At 36.3% G+C, this 23,503-nt stretch overlaps 1 protein-coding gene across 2 annotated transcripts in view; it reads right to left on the bottom strand.

Annotated features, from left to right (window-relative positions):
* LOC139035172 (mitochondrial adenyl nucleotide antiporter SLC25A24-like) overlaps positions 1-23,503 on the bottom strand; it is an 82,827-nt gene that overhangs the window by 47,734 nt on the left and 11,590 nt on the right. For both annotated transcript variants that reach the window (XM_070467719.1, XM_070467718.1), the window contains exons 2-3: positions 19,719-19,845; positions 10,743-10,830 (exon numbers count right to left, since the gene is read on the bottom strand). In XM_070467719.1, the coding sequence (XP_070323820.1) occupies positions 10,743-10,830; positions 19,719-19,845 (215 nt within the window). The remainder of the gene's footprint in view (positions 1-10,742; positions 10,831-19,718; positions 19,846-23,503) is intronic.

Below are 23,503 nucleotides of genomic sequence, written 5' to 3'. Positions count from 1 at the left end.
TTGCTGGGTCATATGGCAGTTCTATTTCCAGCTTTTTAAGAAATCTCCACACTGTTTTCCATAGTGGCTGTACTAATTTGCATTCCCACCAACAGTGTAAGAGGGTTCCCTTTTCTCCACACCCTCTCCAGCATTTATTGCTTGTAGACATTTGGATAGCAGCCATCCTGACTGGCGTATAGTGGTACCTCATTGTGGTTTTGATTTGCATTTCTCTGATAATGAGTGATGTTGAGCATCTTTTCATATGTTTGTTAGCCATCTGTATGTCTTCTTTGGAGAAATGTCTGTTGAGTTCTTTGGCCCATTTTTTGATTGGGTCATTTATTTTTCTGGAGTTGAGCTGGAGGAGTTGCTTGTATATTTTTGAGATTAATCCTTTGTCTGTTGCTTCGTTTGCTATTATTTTCTCCCAATCTGAGGGCTGTCTTTTCACTTTGCTTATAGTTTCCTTTGTTGTGCAAAAGCTTTTAAGTTTCATTAGGTCCCATTTGTTTATTTTTGCTTTTGTTTCTAAAATTCTGGGATGTGGGTCATAGAGGATCCTGCTGTGATTTATGTCGGAGAGTGTTTTGCCTATGTTCTCCTCTAGGAATTTTATAGTTCTAGTCTTACATTTAGATCTTTAATCCATTTTGAGTTTATTTTTGTGTATGGTGTTAGAAAGTGTTCTAGTTTCATTCTTTTACAGGTGGTTGACCAGTTTTCCCAGCACCACTTGTTAAAGAGGTTATCTTTTTTCCATTGTATATCCTTGCCTCCTTTGTCGAAGATAAGGTGACCATAGGTTCGTGGATTTATCTCTGGGCTTTCTATTCTGTTCCATTGATCTATATTTCTGTCTTTGTGCCAGTACCATACTGTCTTGATGACTGTGGCTTTGTAGTAGAGTCTGAAGTCAGGCAGATTGATTCCTCCAGTTCCATTCTTCTTTCTCAGGATTACTTTGTCTATTCAAGGTTTTTTGTATTTCCATACAAATTGTGAAATTATTTGTTCTAGTTCTGTGAAAAATACCGTTGGTAGTTTGATAGGGATTGCATTGAATCTATAGATTGCTTTGGGTAGTATAGCCATTTTGACAATATTGATTCTTCCAGTCCATGAACACGGTATGTTTCTCCATCTGTTTGTGTCCTCTTTGATTTCTTTCATCAGTGTTTTATAGTTTTCTATGTATAGGTCTCTCTTTTATTTTCTTTTAAAATTCGCTATTACTCCTCCATTACTCCTTAATTTTCGTTTTAATTTTCATATTTTTTATTAGAAAATTTTTTTTCCTTTTTTTATTTTTTTCTCTTATTTTCTTTTAAAGTCCTCTATAACTCCTCTATTACTCCTTAATTTTGATTTTCATTTCACTATAACCTTGCAAAAAAAAAAAAGAAGAAGAGGCCCTATTTTTAAACTGAACTTCATATATATTTCTAAAATTTTTTGTTTTTGTTTTTAATATTGTATTTTTAAGAGTCTAACCTCTCCTCTAGATTTTTAATCTTTGTTTTTCAGTATTTGATATCAATATTGGACATTTAAGAATCCAATATTCAATACCCATTTTTACTCAGGAGTGTGTTGATTACTCTCTCCCACTTTTGACTCTCCATTTTCTCCCTCAGATCACCTCTATTTCCTCCTCCCCCTTCTCTTCCCAATCCAATTCTGTGAATCTCTGTGGGTATCTGGGCTACGGAGAACACTTTAGGAACAGAGAACTGCGTAGATCTGTCTCTCTCCTCTTGAGTCCCCCTTTTTCTCCTCCTGCTCATCTCTATCACCTCCTTCCTCTCTTCTTCTTCATGTAACTCTGTGAACCTCTCTGGGTGTCCCTCACAGTGGAGAATCTTTTCATCATTAACCTAGAAGTTTTATTATCAGTGCTGTATAGTTGGAGAAGTCTTGAGACTACTGGAAGAATAAAACTGAAATCCAGAGGCAGGAGACTTAAGCCCAAAACCTGAGAACACTAGAAAACTACTGACTACAGGGAACATTAAGTAATAAGGGACCTTCCAAAAGCCTCCATACCTACACTGAAACCAACCACCACCCAAGAGCCAGTAAGTTCCAGAGCAAGACATATCATGCAAATTCTCCAGCAACACAGGAACATAGCCCTGAGCATCAACATACAGGCTGCCCAAAGTCACACCTAACACAAAGACCCATCTCAATACTCACTACTGGACACTACATTGCACTCCAGAAAGAAGAAATCCAGTTCCACGCACCAGAACACCGATGCAAGCTTCCCTAACCAGGAAACCTTGACAAGCCAATCGTCCCACCCCACCCACTGGGTGAAACCTCCACAATAAAAAGAAACCACAGACCACAAGAATACAGACAGTCCACTCCAGACACAGCAATCTAAACAAGACGAAAAGGCAGAGAAATACCCAACAGCTAAAGGAACATGAAAAATGCCCACCAAGTCAAACAAAAGAGGAGGAGATAGGGGATCTACCAGAAAAAGAATTTAGAATAATGATAATAAAAATGATCCAAAATCTTGAAAACAAAATGGAGTTACAGATAAATAGCCTGGAGACAAAGATTGAGAAGATGCAAGAAATGTTTAATAAAGACCTAGAAGAAATAAAAAAGAGTTAATTAAAAATGAATAATGCAATAAATGAGATCAAAAACACTCTGGAGGGAACCAACAGTAGAATAACAGAGACAGAAGATAGGATAAGTGAGGTAGACGATAAACTGGTGGAAATAAATGAAGCAGAGAGGAAAAAAGAAGAAAGAATCAAAAGAAATGAGGACAACCTCAGGGACCTCTGGGACAATGTGAAACACCCCAACATTCGAATCATAGGAGTCCCAGAAGAAGAAGACAAAAAGAAAGGCCATGAGAAAATATTCGAGGAGATAATAGCTGAAAACCTCCCTAAAATGGGGAAGGAAATAGTTACACAGGTCCAAGAAACCCAGAGAGTCACAAACAGGATAAACCCAAGGCGAAACACCCCAAGACACATATTAATCAAATTGACAAAGATCAAACACAAAGAACAAATATTAAAAGCAGCAAGGGAGAAACAACAAATAACACACAAAGGGATTCCCATAAGGACAACAGCTGATCTATCAATAGAAACCCTTCAGGGCAGAAGAGAATGGCAGGACATACTTCAAGTAATGAAAGAGAATAACCTACAAGCTAGATTACTCTACCCAGCAAGGATCTCATTCAGATATGAAGGAGAACTCAAAAGCTTTACAGACAAGCAAAAGCTGACAGAATTCAGCACCACTAAACCAGCTCTTCAACAAATGCTAAAGGATCTTCCCTAGACAGGAAACACAAAAAGGTTGTATAAACGTGAACCGAAAACAACAAAGGAAATGGCAACAGGATTATACTTATCGATAATTACCTTAAATGTAAATGGGTTGAATGCCCCAACCAAAACACAAAGGCTGGCTGAATGGATACAAAAACAAGACCCCTATATATGCTGTCTACAAGAGACCCACATCAAAGCAAGGGACACATACAGACTAAAAGTGAAGGGCTGGAAAAAATATTTCACGCAAATGGAGAACAAAAGAAAGCAGGAGTCGCAATACTCATATCAGATAAAATAGACTCTCAAATAAAGGCTGTGAAAAGAGACAAAGAAGGACACTACATAATGATCAAAGGATCAATCCAAGAAGAAGATATAACAATTATAAATACATATGCACCCAACATAGGAGCACCACAATATGTAAGGCAAATGCTAACGAGTATGAAAGAGGAAATTAATAGTAACACAATAATAGTGGGAGACTTTAATACCCACTCACAACTATGGATAGATCAACTAAACAGAAAAGTAACAAGGAAACACAAACTTTAAATGACACAATGGACCAGCTAGACCTAATTGATATCTGTAGGACATTTCACCTCAAAACAATCAACTTCACCTTTTTCTCAAGTGCACAGGGAAGCTTCTCCAGAATATATCACATCCTGGGCCATAAATCTAGCCTTGGGAAATTCAAAAAAATTGAAATCATTCCAGTCATCTTTTCTGACCACAGTGCAGTAAGATTAGATCTCAATTACAGGAAAAAATTATTAAAAATTCAAACATATGGAGGCTAAATAACACGCTTCTGAATAACCAACAAATCATTGAAGAAATCAAAATATGCATAGAAACGAATGAAAATGAAAACACAACAACCCAAAACCTATGGGACACTGTAAAAGCAGTGCTAAGGGGAAGGTTCATAGCATTACAGGCTTACCTCAAGAAACAAGAAAAAAGTCAAATAAATAACCTAACTCTACACCTAAAGTAACTAGAGAAGGAAGAAATGAAGAACCCCAGGGTTAGTATAGGAAAAGAAATCTTAAAAATTAGGGCAGAAATAAATGCAAAAGAAACTAAAGACACCATAGCAAAAATCAACAAAGCTAAAAGCTGGTTTTTGAAAAAATAAACAAAATTGACAAACCGTTAGCAAGACTCATTAAGAAACAAAGGGAGAAGAACCAAATTAACAAAATTAGAAATGAAAATGGAGAGATCATGACAGACAACACTGAAATACAAAGGATCATAAGAGACTACTACCAGCAGCTCTATGCCAATAAAATGGACAACTTGGAAGAAATGGACAAACTCTTAGAAAAGTATAACTTTCCAAAACTGAACCAGGAAGAAATAGAAGATCTTAACAGACCCATCACAAGCAAGGAAATCGAAACTGTAATCAGAAATCTTCAAGCAAACAAAAGCCCAGGACCAGATGGCTTCACAGCTGAATTCTACCAAAAATTTAGAGGAGAGCTAACACCTATCTTACTCAAACTCTTCCAGACAATTGCAGGAGAAGGTAAACTTCCAAACTCATTCTATGAGGCCACCATCACCCTAATACCAAAACCAGACAAGGATGCCACAAAAAAGAAAACTACAGGCCAATATCACTGATGAACATAGATGCAAAAATCCTTAACAAAATTCTAGCAAACAGAATCCAGCAACATATTAAAAATTCATACATCATGACCAAGTGGGCTTTATCCCAGGAATGCAAGGATTCTTTAATATCCACAGATGAATCAATGTAATACACCACATTAACAAATTGAAAGATAAAAACCATAAGATTATCTCAATAGATGCAGAAAAAGCCTTTGACAAAATTCAACATCCATTTATGATTAAAACTCTCCAGAAAGCAGGAATAGAAGGAACATACCTCAACATAATAAAAGCTATATATGACAAACCCACAGCTAAGCATTACCCTCAATGGTGAAAAATTGAAAGCATTTCCCCTGAAATCAGGAACAAGACAAGGGTGCCCACTCTCACCACTACTATTCAACATAGTTTTGGAAGTTTTGGCCACAGCAATCAGAGCAGAAAAAGAAGTAAAAGGAATCCAGATAGGAAAAGAAGAAGGGAAACTCTCTCTGTTTGTAGACAACATGATCCTCTACATAGAAAACCCTAAAAACTCCACCAGAAAATTACTAGAGCTAATCAACGAATATAGTAAACTTGCAGGATATAAAATTAACACACAGAAATGCCTTGCATTCCTATACACTAACAATGAGAAAACAGAAAGAGAAATTATGGAAACAATACCATTCACCATTGCAACAAAAAGAATAAAATACTTAGGAGTATATCTACCTAAAGAAACAAAAGACCTATACATAGAAAACTATAAAACACTGATGAAAGAAATCAAAGAGGACACAAATAGATGGAGAAATATACCGTGTTCATGGATTGGAAGAATCAATATTGTCAAAATGACTATACTACCCAAAGCAATCTATAGATTCAATGCCATCCCTATCAAGCTACCAACAGTATTTTTCACAGAACTAGAACAAATAATTTCACAATTTGTATGGAAATACAAAAAACCTTGAATAGACAAAGTAATCTTGAGAAAGAAGAATGGAACTGGAGGAATCAAACTGCCTGACTTCAGACAAAGCCACAGTCATCAAGACAGTATGGTACTGGCACAAAGACAGAAATATAGATCAATGGAACTGAAGAGAAAACCCAGAGATAAATCCATGAATCTATGGACACCTTATCTTTGACAGAGGAGGCAAGGATATACAATGCAAAAAAGACAACCTCTTTAACAAGTGGTGCTGGGAAAACTGGTCAACCCCTTGTAAAAGAATGAAACTAGAACACTTTCTAACACCATACACAAAAATAAACTCAAAATGGATTAAAGATATAAATGTAAGACCAGAAACTATAAAACTCCTAGAGGAGAACATAGGCAAAACACTCTCTGACATAAATCACAGCAAGATCCTCTATGACCCACCTCCCAGAATATTGGAAATAAAAGCAAAAATAAACAAATGGGACCTAGTGAAAGTTAAAAGCTTTTGCACAACAAAGGAAACTATAAGCAAAGTGAAAAGAGAGCTCTCAGTTTGGGAGAAAATAATAGCAAATGAAGCAACAGACAAAGGATTAATCTTAAAAATATACAAGCAACTCCTGCAGCTCAATTCCAGAAAAATAAATGACCCAATCAAAAAATGGGCCAAAGAACTCAACAGACATTTCTCCAAAGAAGACATACAGATAGCTAACAAACATGAAAAGATGCCCAACATCACTCATTATCAGAGAAATGCAAATCAAAACCAAAATGAGGTACCATTACATGCCAGTCAGGATGGCTGCTATCCAAAAGTCTACAAGCAATAAATGCTGGAGAGGGTGCGGAGAAAAGGGAACCCTCTTACACAGTTGGTGGGAATGCAAACTAGTACAGCTGCTATGGAGAACAGTGTGGAGATTTCTTAAAAAACTGGAAATAGAACTGCCATATGACCCAGCAATCCCACTTCTGGGCATACACACCGAGGAAACCAGATCTGAAAGAGACGCATGCACCCCAATGTTCATCGCAGCACTGTTTATAATAGCCAGGACATGGAAGCAACCTAGATGCCCATCAGCAGACAAATGGATAAAGAAGTTGTAGTACATATACACCATGGAATATTACTCAGCCATTAAAAAGAATTCATTTGAATCAGTTCTAATGAGATGGATGAAACTGGAGCCCATTATACAGAGTGAAGTAAGCCAGAAAGATAAAGACCAATACAGTATACTAATACATATATATGGACTTTAGAAAGATGGTAATGATAACCCTATATGCAAAACAGAAAAAGAGACTCAGATGTATAGAACAGACTTGTGGACTCTGTGGGAGAAGGCGAGGGTGGGATGTTTCAAGAGAACAGCATCAAAACATGTATATTATCAAGGGTGAAACAGATCACCAGCCCAGGTTGGATGCATGAGACAAGTGCTCGGGCCTGGTGCACTGGGAAGACCCAGAGGGATCGGGTAGAGACGAAGGTGGGAGGGGGGATTGGGATGGGGAATACACGTAAATCCATGGCTCATTCATGTCAGTGTATAGCAAAACCCACTACAATATTGTAAAGTAATTAGCCTCCAACTAATAAAAATAAATGAAAAAAAGAGAAAGATCTCAAATAAACAACCCAATTGTTGTTTATTAGAATAGAAGGAATTAGAATAGAAGAAAAAACTAAGCCCAAAGTTAGCAGAAGAGAAAAAAATAATAAATATCAGAGCAGAAATAAATACCAAAACCCAAAGCCACAGAAAAAAAGATCACCAAAATTAAAAGCTTGTTTGTTTAAAAGGTAAACCAAATTGGCAAACTTTTAGCTGGACTAACTTAAAAAAGAGAGAAAAGACTCAAATAAATAAATCCAGAAAAGCATAAGGAGACATCAAGACTGAAGCCACAGGAACACAATAGGTTATAAGACACTACTATAAACAATTATACACCAACTAATTGTAAAATCTAAAAGAACTGGATAAATTCCTAGAAATATACAACCTAGCAAGACTGAATCATGAAGAAATAGAAAATCTGAACAGAGTAGTGACTGAACAGATTGAATCAGTAAACAAAAATTTACCAACAAAGAAAGTCCAGGACCAGACGGTATCCCTGGTAAATTCTATCAAAAAGAAGGAAATCTCACCATTTGCAACAACATGGATGGACTTTAAGGGCATGATGCTAAGTAAAATAAGTCAGACAGACAAAGACAAATACTATATGATCTCATTTACACGTGGAATCAAAAGAAAGAAAAAGAAAGGAAAGAAAAAGACCTTATAGATAGAGAAAACATATCAGTGGGTTACCAGAGGTGGAGGGGTTTAGGAGGTGGGTGAAATGGGTAAAGGGGACAGTCAAAGGCACAAAACTTAAAACGTCAAGGATATAATGTACAGCATGGTAACTATAGTTAATAATACTATTTTGCATACTTAAAGTTTCTAAGAGGGTAAATCTTAAAAGTTCTCAGCATAAAAAAAATCTATATATACAGTGACTGATGTTAACTAGACCTATTGTGGTGATTATTTCACATTATATACATATATTGAATCATTATGTTATACACCTGAAATTAATATAATATTATGCATCAGTTATACCCAAATTTAAAAAACAAGTAAATTTAAGTTTTAACTATAAGAAAGTATTCTTATCAATATAGATCAATGGAACAGAATAGAAAGCCCAGAGATAAATCCATGAATCTATGGACACCTTATCTTTGACAAAGGAGGCAAGGATATACAATGCAAAAAAGACAACCTCTTTAACAAGTGGTGCTGGGAAAACTGGTCAACCCCTTGTAAAAGAATGAAACTAGAACACTTTCTAACACCATACACAAAAATAAACTCAAAATGGATTAAAGATATAAATGTAAGACCAGAAACTATAAAACTCCTAGAGGAGAACATAGGCAAAACACTCTCTGACATAAATCACAGCAAGATCCTCTATGACCCACCTCCCAGAATATTGGAAATAAAAGCAAAAATAAACAAATGGGACCTAGTGAAAGTTAAAAGCTTTTGCACAACAAAGGAAACTATAAGCAAGGTGAAAAGACAGCCTCAGATTGGGAGAAAATAATAGCAAATGAAGCAACAGACAAAGGACTAATCTTAAAAATATACAAGCAACTCCTGCAGCTCAATTCCAGAAAAATAAATGACCCAATCAAAAAATGGGCCAAAGAACTAAACAGACATTTCTCCAAAGAAGACATACAGATGGCTAACAAACACATGCTTGTTTGTTAGCTCAACATTATCAGCATCATCAAAGATGCTCAACATCAATCATTATCAGAATAATGCAAATCAAAACCAAAATGAGGTACCATTACATGCCAGTCAGGATGGCTGCTATCCTTACAAGCAATAAATGCTGGAGAGAGGGTGTTGGTGGGAATGCAAACTAGTACAGCCGCTATGGAGAACAGTGTGGAGATTTCTTAAAAAACTGGAAATAGAACTGCCATATGACCCAGCAATCCCACTTCTGGGCATACACACCAAGGAAACCAGATCTGAAAGAGACGCATGCACCCCAGTGTTCATCACAGCACTGTTTATAATAGCCAGGACATGGAAGCAACCTAGATGTCCATCAGCAAATGAATGGATAAGGAAGCTGTGGTATATATACACCATGGAATATTACTCAGCCATTAAAAAGAATTGATTTGAATCAGTTCTAATGAGATGGATGAAACTGGAGCCCATTATACAGAGTGAAGTAAGCCAGAAAGATAAAGACCAATACAGTATACTAATGCATATATATGGAATTTAGAAAGATAGTAATGATAACCCTATATGCAAAACAGAAAAAGAGACACAGATGTATAGAACAGACTTTTGGACTCTGTGGGAGAAGGCAAGGGTGGGATGTTTCGAGAGAACAGCATCGAAACATGTATATTATCAAGGGTGAAACAGATCACCAGCCCAGGTTGGATGCATGAGACAAGTGCTCGGGCCTGGTGCACTGGGAAGACCCAGAGGGATCGGGTAGAGAGGGAGATGGGAGGGGGGATTGGGATGGGGAATACATGTAAATCCATGGCTCATTCATGTCAATGTATGGCAAAACCCACTACAATATTGTAAAGTAATTAGCCTCCAACTAATAAAAATAAATGGAAAAAAAAAGAAAGTGTTCTTATCATAAAAATAATAGCAATAATAAGAGGGCGGGAAGAAACTTTAAGAAGTAATGGATATGTTTATGGCATAGATTATGGTTATGGTTTCCTGGGTGTATGTGTGTGTGCATGCTAAGTCTCTTCAGTCGTGTCAGACTCTTTGTGACCCCATGGACTGTGCCCACCAGGTTCCTCTGCCCATGGGCTTCTCCAGGCAACAATCCTGGAGTGGGTTGCCATTTCCTCCTCCAGGGATATTCCCAACCCAGGGATCAAATCCACGTCTCCTGCATTGGCAGGCAGATTCTTTACCACAGGGCCACCAGGGAAGCCCTCCTGGGTATACACTTACTAACAAATTCATCAAGTTGGATACATATATTATGTACTTTTTTATACTTCAACAAAATTTTAAATCAATTACTTAAGAGAATTAAAACAATTCTTAGACCTAGAAGCAGGAAGAATCTTTTTCTGAGGACTTTATAAAGAATACTTCCTGTTTTAGTCAATAGCATTTCAACAAATTTCTTAGGGTTCTTTCTTAAAACATTGTCAATAAAAGGCGATGCTATCAGAACTAAAAAGAAAGGAAAGAAATGAAGAAAGAGAAGAAAGAAGCTATACTTATAACCACCAGTCACTAATATTAAACAAAAAACGATTAAAAATAAGGGTAAGGGCTGACCTTTGTATAATCTTTTTTGCTTGAGTTTCAGAAATATTTATACCCAGTGATTTCAAAACAGCAATTATTTCTGAAGTTTCTATTATTCCTTTAAAAAAGTGAAAATATGTCAAGTTAACGAATCTGAAAAGATAACAAGGCAAAATATACTTAGAAGGCAATAGCCTTTAAAAGTCCACGTATTTTATAGGTCTATAATCCCACACTCACAACCCAAAGCTTAAAAAGTTCTAAAAATTTAAAGACTTTTTGTAAATTTTGGCCCAAAAATTCACTATATGACAAAACCTGCCTTAAGCTGATGTGAAGTTAATCTTAGTCAATTATTTTTCTAATCCAATATGGTTATTCATTTGTTTCACTGAAGAAATATTCATGTACATAATTACACAGTGGTGCTCCAGACCCCACCTGGAGTATTATATCAGTTCAGTTCAGTTGCTCAGTCGTGTCCGATTCTTTGCGACCCCATGGACTGCAGCATGGCAGGCCTCCCTGTCCATCACCAACTCCCAGAGTTTACCCAAACTCATGTCCATTGAGTTAGTGATGCCATCCAACCATCTCATCCTCTGTCGTCCCCTTCTCCTCCTGCCTTCAATCTTTCCCAGCATCAGGGTCTTTTCAAATGAGTCAGCTCTTCGCATCAGGTAGCCAGAGTATTGGAGTTTCAGCCTCAACATCAGTCCTTCCAGTGAACACTCAGGACTGATTTCCTTTAGAATGGACTGGTTGGAACTCCTTGCAGTCCAAGGGACTCTCAAGAGTCTTCTCCAAAGAAGAGTATTATATAACATATCACATATGTGCTAATATTGCTTTTCTAAAATCCAAATTCTAAATTTCTAATCATATCTGGTCCCAAGGGCTTCTAATCAGAGATTATAGATCTATAACAGATATTGATAAAGAAAAAGCTAATTCTGAAGATCTGATTCAGGGGCATGAAAATAAGGCTACTCAACATTTTATAAGGTAAGTTTTAAAAGAAATAGCCTACTTAAAATAAGATGCAACACCAAACTCTTTTTAACACAAGCATATCAGATGTTAAATAACTCAAAACTACTAATATATTTAATACAAGCCTATCACACATTTCAATCTCACACTGCTAGATGTTCTGAAGGAAAAATTAAGTATTCCATACTGTCCTCAAGCCCTAAACCACATATATAGTCATGTCACTACTCAAAAGAAAAAAAAATTTTTTAATTCTTCCCATGCAAGCAAATAGTTGAGGATACCAAATATGAAAAAAAAAATATTTAAAAAAATCAACTTTAGTGTCACCTAGATAAAAACTATATAATGTCAAAAAACTAACATAAATTCAGTCATAACTTTATATTATACTTTACTAACCATAGCTGCATATGCATGCATTTAAAATATGCATAAGTAAAAACAGTATACATATATATGAGTTATATTATTTATGTAGCCTATAAACAAAGCCCAAAATTCATATGTAGAAACTCAGATTCTTTACAATGACTCTGAGGCCCCTAGTGTGGAATTTACTGGTAGAATTTATATAGGGTGGAATTTACTGGCCTGCCTAGAAGTTTTTTTCAAATGAGGAAGTTGAATCCTCTGTATTATGCCATTATAGTCCATTATATCCCATTATAATTTTCAAACACTATACAATAATTTTTTTAATTTTTTTACTATTTTTTACTATTTACTAAAAAAGTTTACTATTCAAATCACTATGCTAAATGTGAAAGAAGTCAAAGATTAATGAATCAACCACCCCAAGGAGTTTACCAGTTTGTATGCATGCACTAATTATTTTAAAAATATATCACTCTGTGTTATTGTATGTCATAGAAGAGCTATGAATAATGTGCAGTGGAAAGATAAAGGAATGAAAAACAAAAGTCACAAATGAAGTACTATAAAAGGATAAGCAAGAGACCACCAAAGAAACAAAGGCATTTCAACAAAAGGTAGAGTATAAACATGGTAAACTTATTTGTTTAACAAATATAGATTGAGAACTTACACATAGTAGTAGAAAGCAGGATAGCAGGTACTTTGGAGGGTGGTGGTGATTTGGAGAGGATACAAAATGGATTTTTCTGAGATGCTACTAATATTCTGCTTCTTTATCTGTATGTTATTTTCATGTTGTATGTTTGCCTTGTAAAATTTCATGAAGCTTTTACTTATAATGTATGCACTTTGCTGTATATGTTACATATCAATGAAATTTTCCCCAAAAAATGGTAAGTTAGGGCCAAATTTGAAATGGCATTTTAACAAGCTATGACTGACAATTTCCCAATTCTGCCTTTGTTATCCCTGCAAAAAAAAATAAATAAATAAATAACTTTCTTCAGGATAGAAAGCCCAGGTATAAAGTCATGTACTTATGGTCAATTAATCTACAAAAAAAGGAGGCAAGTATATACAGTGGAGAATACAAGAATATACAATGGAGTCTCTTCAATAGTGGTGCTGGGAAAACTGGATAGATTAAAAAATGAAATTAGAACATTTTTAACACCATACACAAAAACAAACTCAAAATAGATTAAACTCCTAAATGTAAGACTATAAAACTCCTAGAGGAAACAGTAAGCAGAACACTCTTTGACAAAAATTGTAGCAATAGTTTTGTGGATCTGTCTCCTAGAGTAATGGAAGCAAAAGCAAAAATAAATAAATGAGACCTAATTAAACTTAAAAGATTTGCACAGCCAAAGAAATCACAAAACAAAATGAAAAGACCACCTATGGACTAGGAGGAAATATTTGCAAATGAAGCAACCAACAAGGGATTAATATCTAAAAACTACAAAAAGCTCAGGGATTAATATCTAAAAACTACAAAAAGCTCATACATCTCAATATTAAAAATAATAATAAGCAGAAGACATAAACTGACATTTCTCCAAAGAAGACATACAGGTGGCCAGCAAGTATGTGAAAAGATGCTCAATAACACTAATTATTAAAGAAAAGCAAAATTATAGAGAGGTATCACCTCACACCAGTCAGAATGGCCATCATTAAAAAGTAATTCGCCTCCAACTAATAAAAATAATTGGGAGAAAAAATAAAATAAAATACAAAAAAAAGAAAAAATTTTTTAAAAAAAGAAAAAAATCTACAATAAAAAATGCTGAAGAGGGTGTGGAGAAAAGGGAACCCTCCTAAACTATTGATGGGAATGTAAATTTGTGCAACCACTATGGACAACAGTATGGTGGTTCCTTAAAAAACTAAAAATAGAGTTATCATATGATCCCCACCAATCCCACTCCTGGGCATATATCTGGAAAAGATGAAAACTCTAATTCGAAAAGATATATGTACCCCAATATTCACGACAGCATTATTTACCACCATTACTTTACCAACAGCCAAGATATGGAAAGCAACCTACAAGTCCATTGATGGATGGATAAAAAAGATATGGATAAAGAATATTCCATACATACAATAGAATATCAGTCATAAGAAAAAACAAAATATTGCCATTTGCAGCAACACAGATAGACCTAATCATACTGTGAAGTAAGTCAGACAAAGACAAATATCATATGATATCACTTCTAAGTGGAAGCTAAAATAATGACTCAAATGAGCTTATTTGAAAACAGAAATAGACTCACAGACAAAGAAAATAAATTTATGGTTATCCCAAAGGAATAGGGTGTGATAGAAATAAATTAGAAGGCTGAGATTAACACATACACACTAACTGTGTAGAGGACATAAACAACAAGGTCCTACATGTATAGAACACAGACTGTATTCAATATCTTGTAATGACTTATAATGGAAAGAATCTGAAAAAGAATAATATACAACTATATACATATATAAAGAACATATAAGTAAATCAATTTGTTGTATACTTGAAACTAATACAACATTGTAAATCAACTATACTTAAATTAAACAACAACAACAAAAAAAAAAAAACGAAAATACAGTAGAAGAGCAGAGATGAATGGTACCATGTGTTGACCTTCACATCAGGGAGATAATAAGGAATGGCAAACACTATGGTCTATGGGGAGCGGATATCTGTACAAATGGAGTAATTGCTACTAAACCCCACTGATTTTTACCATGTTGTAAAGTGGGTCATCTGTTTCATTTTAAAGAAAACTGGGGAAACAAATTTTTATATGAAATCTCCCAATTTTTATATGTTAAATAAAAAGTAATTTTAAAAAAAAAACTCCTTTCTTTCCAATTATGTTTATATATTGACCCAGAAGATAACTAAATTGTTCCTGAGCACAATTAAAGTCTCCCTCTATCACTCATATAGCAATTATCATAGTCTAGCTTGTGTATGGCTATTCATTCTTCTTATTTTGCCCAAAACTGTCTGCTTCTGAAAACTTTGTTAACAGTTCCTAGTGCACTAGCTCACATATACTTCTCAAAAACTCTTTGCTTCATTGACCTAAAATTACATTAAGTAATTAATCCTTATGCAAAAGAATTTAAAATTTCAAACTATGATGTAGAGAAAAATTAGGTAATGCAATTCAGAATATAATCAATACCTATGGACTGAATGGGAGATTCAATGTTGTCTTTAATTATATACAGCAAGTTTTCACTGAGAAAGATGGGCTTGCAATGGATTTGCTAGAGTAACAGTTGTTAGATGTATGGAGAGGAAGACTGTGACTATTCCAGTCCTGTAATTCCAAGGGGAAATGCAAAATATTCCTCTTCTATACTAGAGATTATTTTGCTGAGTCAACAAGCCATCTCAAATTTTACTGGTTTAATAAGAATGTATTTGATAATAGCATGCAATCAGAGTTTGGTTCAACACATTGGTTCTTCTGCTGGTTTTGCCTGGGTCAGTCATGTGAATTCCGTCATCTAGAGGTTTGACCATAGCTGAAAATCCAAGATGGCTTCGCTCACATGTCTTTTACATCAGATGGAAAAGTAGAACAGTTGGAAATGCCCATTTGGTCTCATTAGCTTGTGGCTTTTTTCTGGTGGCTCAGGGTGTTCAAGAGCAAGAATTCCAAGAGGACAAGTCCCAGTATGCAAGTACTTATTAAGCCTTGCTAATGTCCTAATGCAGGTCAAGAGCAAGTTAGAACTAGACAGGATCTGGAACAAAGGATTGGTTCAAAGTTCAGAAAGGAATACTTCAAGGCTATATACTGTCACCCTGCTTATTTAACTTCTATGCAGAGTGCATCATGCTAAATGCCAGGCTGGATGAATACCAAGCTGGAATCAAGATTGCTGGGAGAAATATCAATAACTTCAGAAATGCAGATGACACCACCCTAGTGGCAGAAAGTGAATAGGAGCTAAACAGCCTCTTGATGAAGGTGAAAGAGAAGAGTGGAAAAGCTGGCTTAAAACTCAACATTCAATAAACTAAGATCATGACATCCGGTCCCATCACTTTGAGACAAAAAGATGGGGAAAAATGAAACTGGCAGACTTTATTTTCTTGGGCTTCAAAATCATTGCAAATGGTAACTGCAGCCATGAGATTAAAAGACACTTGCTCCTTGGAAGAAAAACTATGACAAACATAGATAGTGTATTAAAAAACTGAGACATCACTTTGCCAACAAAGATCCATCTAATCAAAGCTATGGTTCTTCCAGTAGTCATGTATGGATGTGAAAGTTGGACCGTAAAGAAGGCTGAGCATTGAAGAACTGATGCTTTTGAATTGTAGTGTTGGAAAAGACTCTTGCCTTGGACAGCAAGGAGACCAAAGCAGTCAATTCTAAAAGAAATCAACCTTGAATATTCATTGGAAAGACTGATGTTGAAGCTGAAGCTCCAAAACTTTGGCCACCTGACGCAAAGAGCCAACTCACTGGAAAAGATCCTGATGCTGGGAAAGATTGAGGGCAGGAAGAGAAGGGGACGACAGAGGATGGGATGGTTGAATGGCATCACCCACTCAATAGATATGAATTTGAGCAAACTCCAGGAGATAGTGAAAGTGAGGGAAGCCTGTCATGCTGCAGTCCATGGGGCTGCAAAGAGTGGGACACGACTCAGCAACGGAACAACAACAGTGTCCTAATGATTGAAGCAAGTCAACTGGCCAAGCCCAGGTCAATGCGGTTCAGGGTTACACAAAGGCATAAACCCTGCTAGATGAGGTTCACTGAAATACCAAATGTATTACTTAGCATTACTGTTCTCATATGTAAAAGGTAGCTGCTATGAGGACTGCATGAGACAAAAATAAGATATAGAAGATAAAGCAGCTAAAACAAGTATGGCAGATGGTAAAGTACAAAAAATTCTAGTTTCTTTCCCACCATTTTCCCAATCTAAAAAAAAAAAAAAACACAACTCCTTCCAAAAAAGAATCTTAATGATGAAATTCTGTCTAATAATTACTTCATTTCACATATTTATGACCACATAAATAGAGCCAAAAAATGATGAAGGCCAAAAGTCTGAAACCAAGGTGTTGGCAGGGCCACGCTCCTTTGGAAGATGCTACGGAAGGATCTGTTCTGTATTTCTCTCCTAGTGTCTGGTAGTCTCAGGTATTCCTTGGCTTACAGACAGATCACTCCAAGGCTGACTCCATTATCAAATGGCTACATCATATTATCTCCCTCTGTTCATGTCTGTCCCTGTATCCAAATGTCCCCTTTATGTGACACCTGTCCTACTGGGCTTCCCTGGTGGCTCAGGTAGTAAATCCGCCTGCAATGCAGGAGACCTGGGTTTGATCTCTGGGTCGGGAAGATCCCCTGAAGAAGGGATAGGCTACCCACTCCAGTATTCTTGGGCTTCCAAGGTGGCTCAGACAGTAAAGAATCTGCCTGCAATACAGGAGATCCGGGTTTGATCCCTGTGTTTGGAAGATCCCCTGGAGAAGCGTGTGGCTACCCACTCCAGTATTCTTGCCTGGAGAATTCCATGGACAGAGGGTATTGGGCATACCCTAATGACCTCATTTTTCTTGGTTACTTCTATAAAGACCTATTTCCAAATAAGATCACAGTCTGAGATCTGGGGGCTAGGACTTCAACTTATCTTTTAGGGGTACACAACTCACTCCATTGGAGAAGGAAATGGCAACTTACTCCAGTATTCTTGCCTGGGAAAACCCATGGACAGAGGAACCTGGGGGGCTACAGTCCATGAGGTCACAAAGAGTCAAACACAAACTAGTGACTAAGCAACAACAAATGCAATCTGTAATAGAGGAGGTACACCATTTCATACCCACAAAAAGCATCATGGCCAAGGTAAACTGGCTGAGCTTTACGGAAGTGTGGTCTCTGGGGAGGCAGCGATGATGACACAAAGCGAGCGCCTGAATCAGAACAGTGCCTCTGCAGGTCCGCTCGGGCCTGTGCTCTGCAGTTCAGGCGGGCAGCAGCTCTGGTAGCCACAGGACAGCTTCACACCCACTGTCACAGCTCAGATGCTAAGAACAAAAGAAGCCAGTGGGAATTCAGACAAGAGCTCTTCCGGAATGGTGCCGCTTCAGGACTTGGCTGTGATGTTCCAGTTTGACCAGTCAAGGCAGAAGTTAAAAGATCTATATTGCTAATTATTACATTACTTTGGATGGCCATCTAGCCTCAGAAAGAGTATTTTCTATTATTACCAAGAGCTATAAGCACTGATTTTCAGAGACAAGAGTAACATTATATTTTTTTACTAGGGGTTTTCTACTTTCACTGATTATGATACAGTGTATTTTCAGCTTACAAATGATGACCATGGTGGTAACCATCAATAATGGAGTGAAATTCCTGAAGAGCACAAGAATAGAACTATCAGTCTTAGATCAACAGCAAATGATGACCAGGTTTAATTCATAGATATGAATGAGTAGTACTTCAAGCTTCTGGACATTATTTAAGTAGGAGGGCCCACAAAGGCCTACACTTTCTCCTGGAAGGTAAATGGAAGCTTGAAACCTATGGTTTGATATTAAGGGAAATACAACCACTTCTGTGCTTATAGGTCACTAAAGCTTGTGACATTCAGGTTACACTTTGTCTTACAAAGAATTCATCAGTGAAATCCTTAAAACATCTTTTCTGGTATACTCAGAATTTTTCAATTAAAAAATTAGACTTTACAGAATTTTTAAATTAATATGTATGTTTCATAAATAAAGTATAATCAATTTCTAATTACCCATAATGAATTAGCCATATGCGAATACAGAAATGGTATTCTACTTTTACATTTAGTCTCTTTGATTTAAGGATTTGTAACAAAGTGAGAGTATTCCTTTCCTCTGCAAATCAGCATGGATATTGATTGTATGTATAAAAGACTGGAAACATTCTAAACGTCTAACAATATGGGATTGATTAGATACATCTACTCACCAACTGAATATTTCAAAGTCATTAAAAACTATGCTTGCAAAGAACATTAAATGAAGTGAAATGCTTACACTGACATTAAAAGAAAAAAGTAGGACATCAAACTATACATACAGTGTGACCACAGTTTCACTTAAAGAGAAAAAGATCAAGAAAGAGACAGAAACAAAAAGTCTAAAAGGAAATATAAAAATATATTAAAATATTAAGCCTGATCTCTAGACAGCAAGGTCACAGGTAACTGTTTCTTTCTTTCTGTTATCTATCTGTGTTAACTAACTTTCCTACAACTGAAATTTTTCAAAATCATCTAGAAAACAACAAATATAATGATTTAAATCACCATGATACTTTTAGCTCATATATTGCAAAAATACTGAGGAGGTCTACTTACTATGCCAAGAAGTTCTAAATTCAGAAGACAAAAAACAATTTTATTAAAAATATGACTAACCCCACAGAAATTTTAATACTAATAAATATCATTCACATATTACTCTTAGAAATTAAAAAATTACTACAAGACAAGTAATAGATATAATTGAGTATTTGATAGTGGGAGTAAGTTAAAAGCTAGTAAAAACATCCTTTAGTATTCACAGTTATCATTAATGTTAATCTAACTGTGGATAAAACACACACACACCATCATCATTTTTGTCCAGGCTATTAAATGCCAGCGTCATTTTTCTCTCGTGGTCTTTAAGGTAGCGCATAAAATCTTCAAAGTTCAATCCAGAATCAGCATTGGTATCTATGGTTTTATAAATATCCTATAAGAAAGAATAAACTCATTACAGATATATATAGCAAGTAAAGCTACTATACCATGTTAGCATTGGCACTTTCACTCATATTAATTATGATTTCTACCCACATCCATTGTCATAGTTTTTCAGTCACAGCCACAAAGCTAAATACATTAGGTGATTTTTTTTAATTTATTCAATACTGAAGTCAAAAGTCATTTCAAATAATTATGAGTCTTACATGTAGTAAGTGTTTACCTAAGGTAAAAAATGAATGCCATATACCTTGAGGGAATATAGATACTAAGGTATATAGTCTTTGCAGTCAGAGACCTCACACTCCATCAAACTCAATGGGATAAAATATGTGAAATTCACATATGACCCACAGATTATGATTTGAAATGTAGCTTTATGAAGAGTGTATGTTCAAACCTCACTAAGGTGTTCTGCTTTTTTGAACAAAAAACTAATAATTTTAAAATGCATTATCATATATATTTCTAGAAGTTTCCTATCTCAAAGGTATAGATCGTGTCTTATTCATCTTTGTACCATAAATGCCTAGCATAGAGTAAGACATACCAAGGTCCTTAATCTATATTTGTTGAATTAATACTGTGAACTGGGCAATGCACTATGTGGCAGGGATTAAAAGACAAGAAGATGCAGTGTCTGCCCTGAAGGAAATTACAGACTAGCAGAGACCATTCACATAATAAAAGAGAATTTGTTAGGTGATGTGATAGGAATGTATTCAAGGTACAGTGGAGTGTGGGAGGATTCAGGAGAGTCTTCACAGAGGGAGAGGACTTGAACTGAGAACTACAAAGAATAATTGGCATTAGCTGGGCAGACCAATGGGATAGGGCATTCCAAGAATATGTGACAGTATTTGTAAGCAGGCAGAACATATATTAGTTAGAAAAAAATACAATAATAATGACAATGATAACAGCTAATATTTATTGAGCACTTCCTTTTAAGCACTTTATATATACAATCTCATTTAATCATTATAACAACCCGAAATAGTTCTAATTTGCTAAGGACAAAATGCAAGGGAGAAAAGCGGAGATAAGGTAGGCAGGGGAGAGATCATGAGAACTTACATGTCACAAAATGGATTCCAAATTAATTCTGTAGGTAGTATTTCCCAGTAAGTGGGATGATAAATTGGGCTTACATGGAAACAATATTAACATTAAATCACGGTGAGAAAATTATTCATGTTTAATTGCCTTCCAACCCTTCTGATTACATCATGGAGAATATCTGTTTGGAGCCAATATGTCTTCATACTTCCCAACTTGAAAAAAATCCAAGAATAGTAGCAACCCCTTGCCCCATCTTCTGCACTTTCAGTTGTTGTTGTTCAGTCACTAAATCATGTCCCACTCTTTGCAATCCCATGGACTACAGCACACCAGGCTCCTATGTTCTCCACTATCTCCTGGAGTTTGCTCAAATTCATGTCCATTGAGTCAGTGATGCTATTGGGCCACCTTATTCTCTGCTGCTGCCTTCTCCTTGTGCCTTCAATCTTCCCCAGCATCAAGGTCTTTTCCAATGAGTTGGCTCTTTGCATCAGCTGGCCAAAGTATTGAAGCTTCAGCATCAGTGCTTCCAATGAATATTCAGGGTTGATTTCCTTTGGGATAGACTGGTTTAGTCTCCTTGCAGTCTAAGGGACTCTCAACAGTCTTGTCCAGCACCACAATTTGAAAGAATCAATTCTTCAGTGTTCAGTCTTCTTTATGGTTCAACTTTCATATCTGTACATGACTACTGGAAAAACCACAGCTTTGACTATATGCACCTTTGTCAGCAAAGTGATTTCTCTGCTTTTTAAAACACTGTCTAGGTTTGTCCTAGCTTTCCTTCCAAGGAGCAAGTGTCTTTTAATTTCATGGCCGCAGTCACCATCCACAGAGATTTTGGAGCCCAAGAAAATAAAATCTGTCACTGTTTCTACTTTTTTCCCTTCTATCTGCCATGAAGTGATGGCACCGGGTGCCATGAGCTTAGTTTTTTTAATGTTAAGTTTCAAGCTGGCTTTTTCACTCTCCTCTTTCACCCTCATCAATAAGCTCTTTAGTTCCTCTTCACTTTCTGCCATTAGAGTGGCATCATCTGCATATCTGAGGTTGTTGATATTTTTCAATTTTGTTACCCATGGTCAACTATAGTCTGAAAATATTAAATGAAAAATTCCAGAAATAATAAATTTTAGATTAAGCACCATTCTGAGTAGTGTGATGGAATCTCACTCCATCAGGTTCCATCCTGCCCAGGATGTGAATTATCCCTTTGCCCAGATATCCCACTCCTTATTCACTTACTAGCCATCAATCTAGATTATCATGTTGCCTGTCATAGTATCACAGTTATTGCATTTGAATAACACTTATTTTACTTAGTAGTGGCCCCAAAACACAAGAGTGGTAATGCTGAAAATTTGGATATGCCCAAGAGACGCCATTGGAGAAGGAAATGGCAACCCACTCCAGTACTCTTGTCTGGAAAATCCCATGGACAGGGGAGTCTGGCAGGCTACAGTCCACGGGGTCACAAAGAGTCAGATATGATTGAGCAAGTTTACTTTTACTAAGAGATGCGATAAAATGCTTCCTTTAAGTAAAAAGGGGTAAGTTCTTGACTAATAAAGAAAAAAAAAAACCTGTATACTGAGGTTGATTAGATCTACAGTACGAATGAATTTTCTATCAGTAAAACTGTGAAGAAGGAAAAAGAAGTTCACGCTAGTCTTGCTGTCACACCTGAAACCGCAAAAGTTACGGCCATAGTGTGTGGTAAGTGCTTAGTTAAGACAGAAACATCATTAAATTGTACAGTACAATATTCTGAGAGAAAGGCCATATTCATAACTTTGTTTTAAATTACTTCATTTAACTATATTCAATTTACAATATTGTGTTAGTTTCACGCATACTTTAGATACTTTTCCATTACAGGTATTACAGGATATTAAATACAGATCCTGTGCTAAATAAATAAATAAATCCTGTTTATCTGGGGTTTTTTTTTCTGTTTATCTGTTTTATATATAATGGTTGCTGCCGCTGCTAAGTCACTTCAGACGTGTCTGACTCTGTGTGACCCCATAGACGGCAGCCCACCAGGCTCCTCCATCCATGGGATTTTCCAGGCAAGAGTACTGGAGTGGGTTGCCATTGCCTTCTCCAATATATAATGGTATGTAACTACTAATCCCACACTCCTAATTTACCCCCCACCCCGAATTTTCCCCTTTGGTAACCATAAGTGTGTTTTCTGTCTGTGAGTTTGCTTCTGTTTTCCAAATAAGTTCACCTGTATTATTATTTTTAGATTCCATATATAAGTGATACCACATAATACTTGTTTTTTCTCTGCCTGACTCACTTCACTTAGTATGATAATCTCTAGGTCCATCTGTGTGGTGCTCAGTTGCTCAATTGTGTCCGACTCTTTAGCGACCTCATGGACATAGACCACCAGGCTCCTCTGTCCCTGGGATTTCCCAGGCAAGAATACTGGACTAGGTTGCCATTTCCTCCTCCAGTGGATCTTTCCAACCCAGGGATCAAATCTGTGTCTTCTGCTTCTCTTGCACTGCAAGCGGATTCTCTACCATTGAGCCACTGGGGAAGCCCATGATCCATCTATGTTGTTGCAAATG

This window comes from Odocoileus virginianus, chromosome 5 (assembly GCF_023699985.2).
Source record: "Odocoileus virginianus isolate 20LAN1187 ecotype Illinois chromosome 5, Ovbor_1.2, whole genome shotgun sequence".
NCBI classification, from domain to species: domain Eukaryota; kingdom Metazoa; phylum Chordata; class Mammalia; order Artiodactyla; family Cervidae; genus Odocoileus; species Odocoileus virginianus.
Note: the sequence above shows the minus strand (reverse complement) of the source record. Positions and strands in the feature narration are given on the sequence as shown.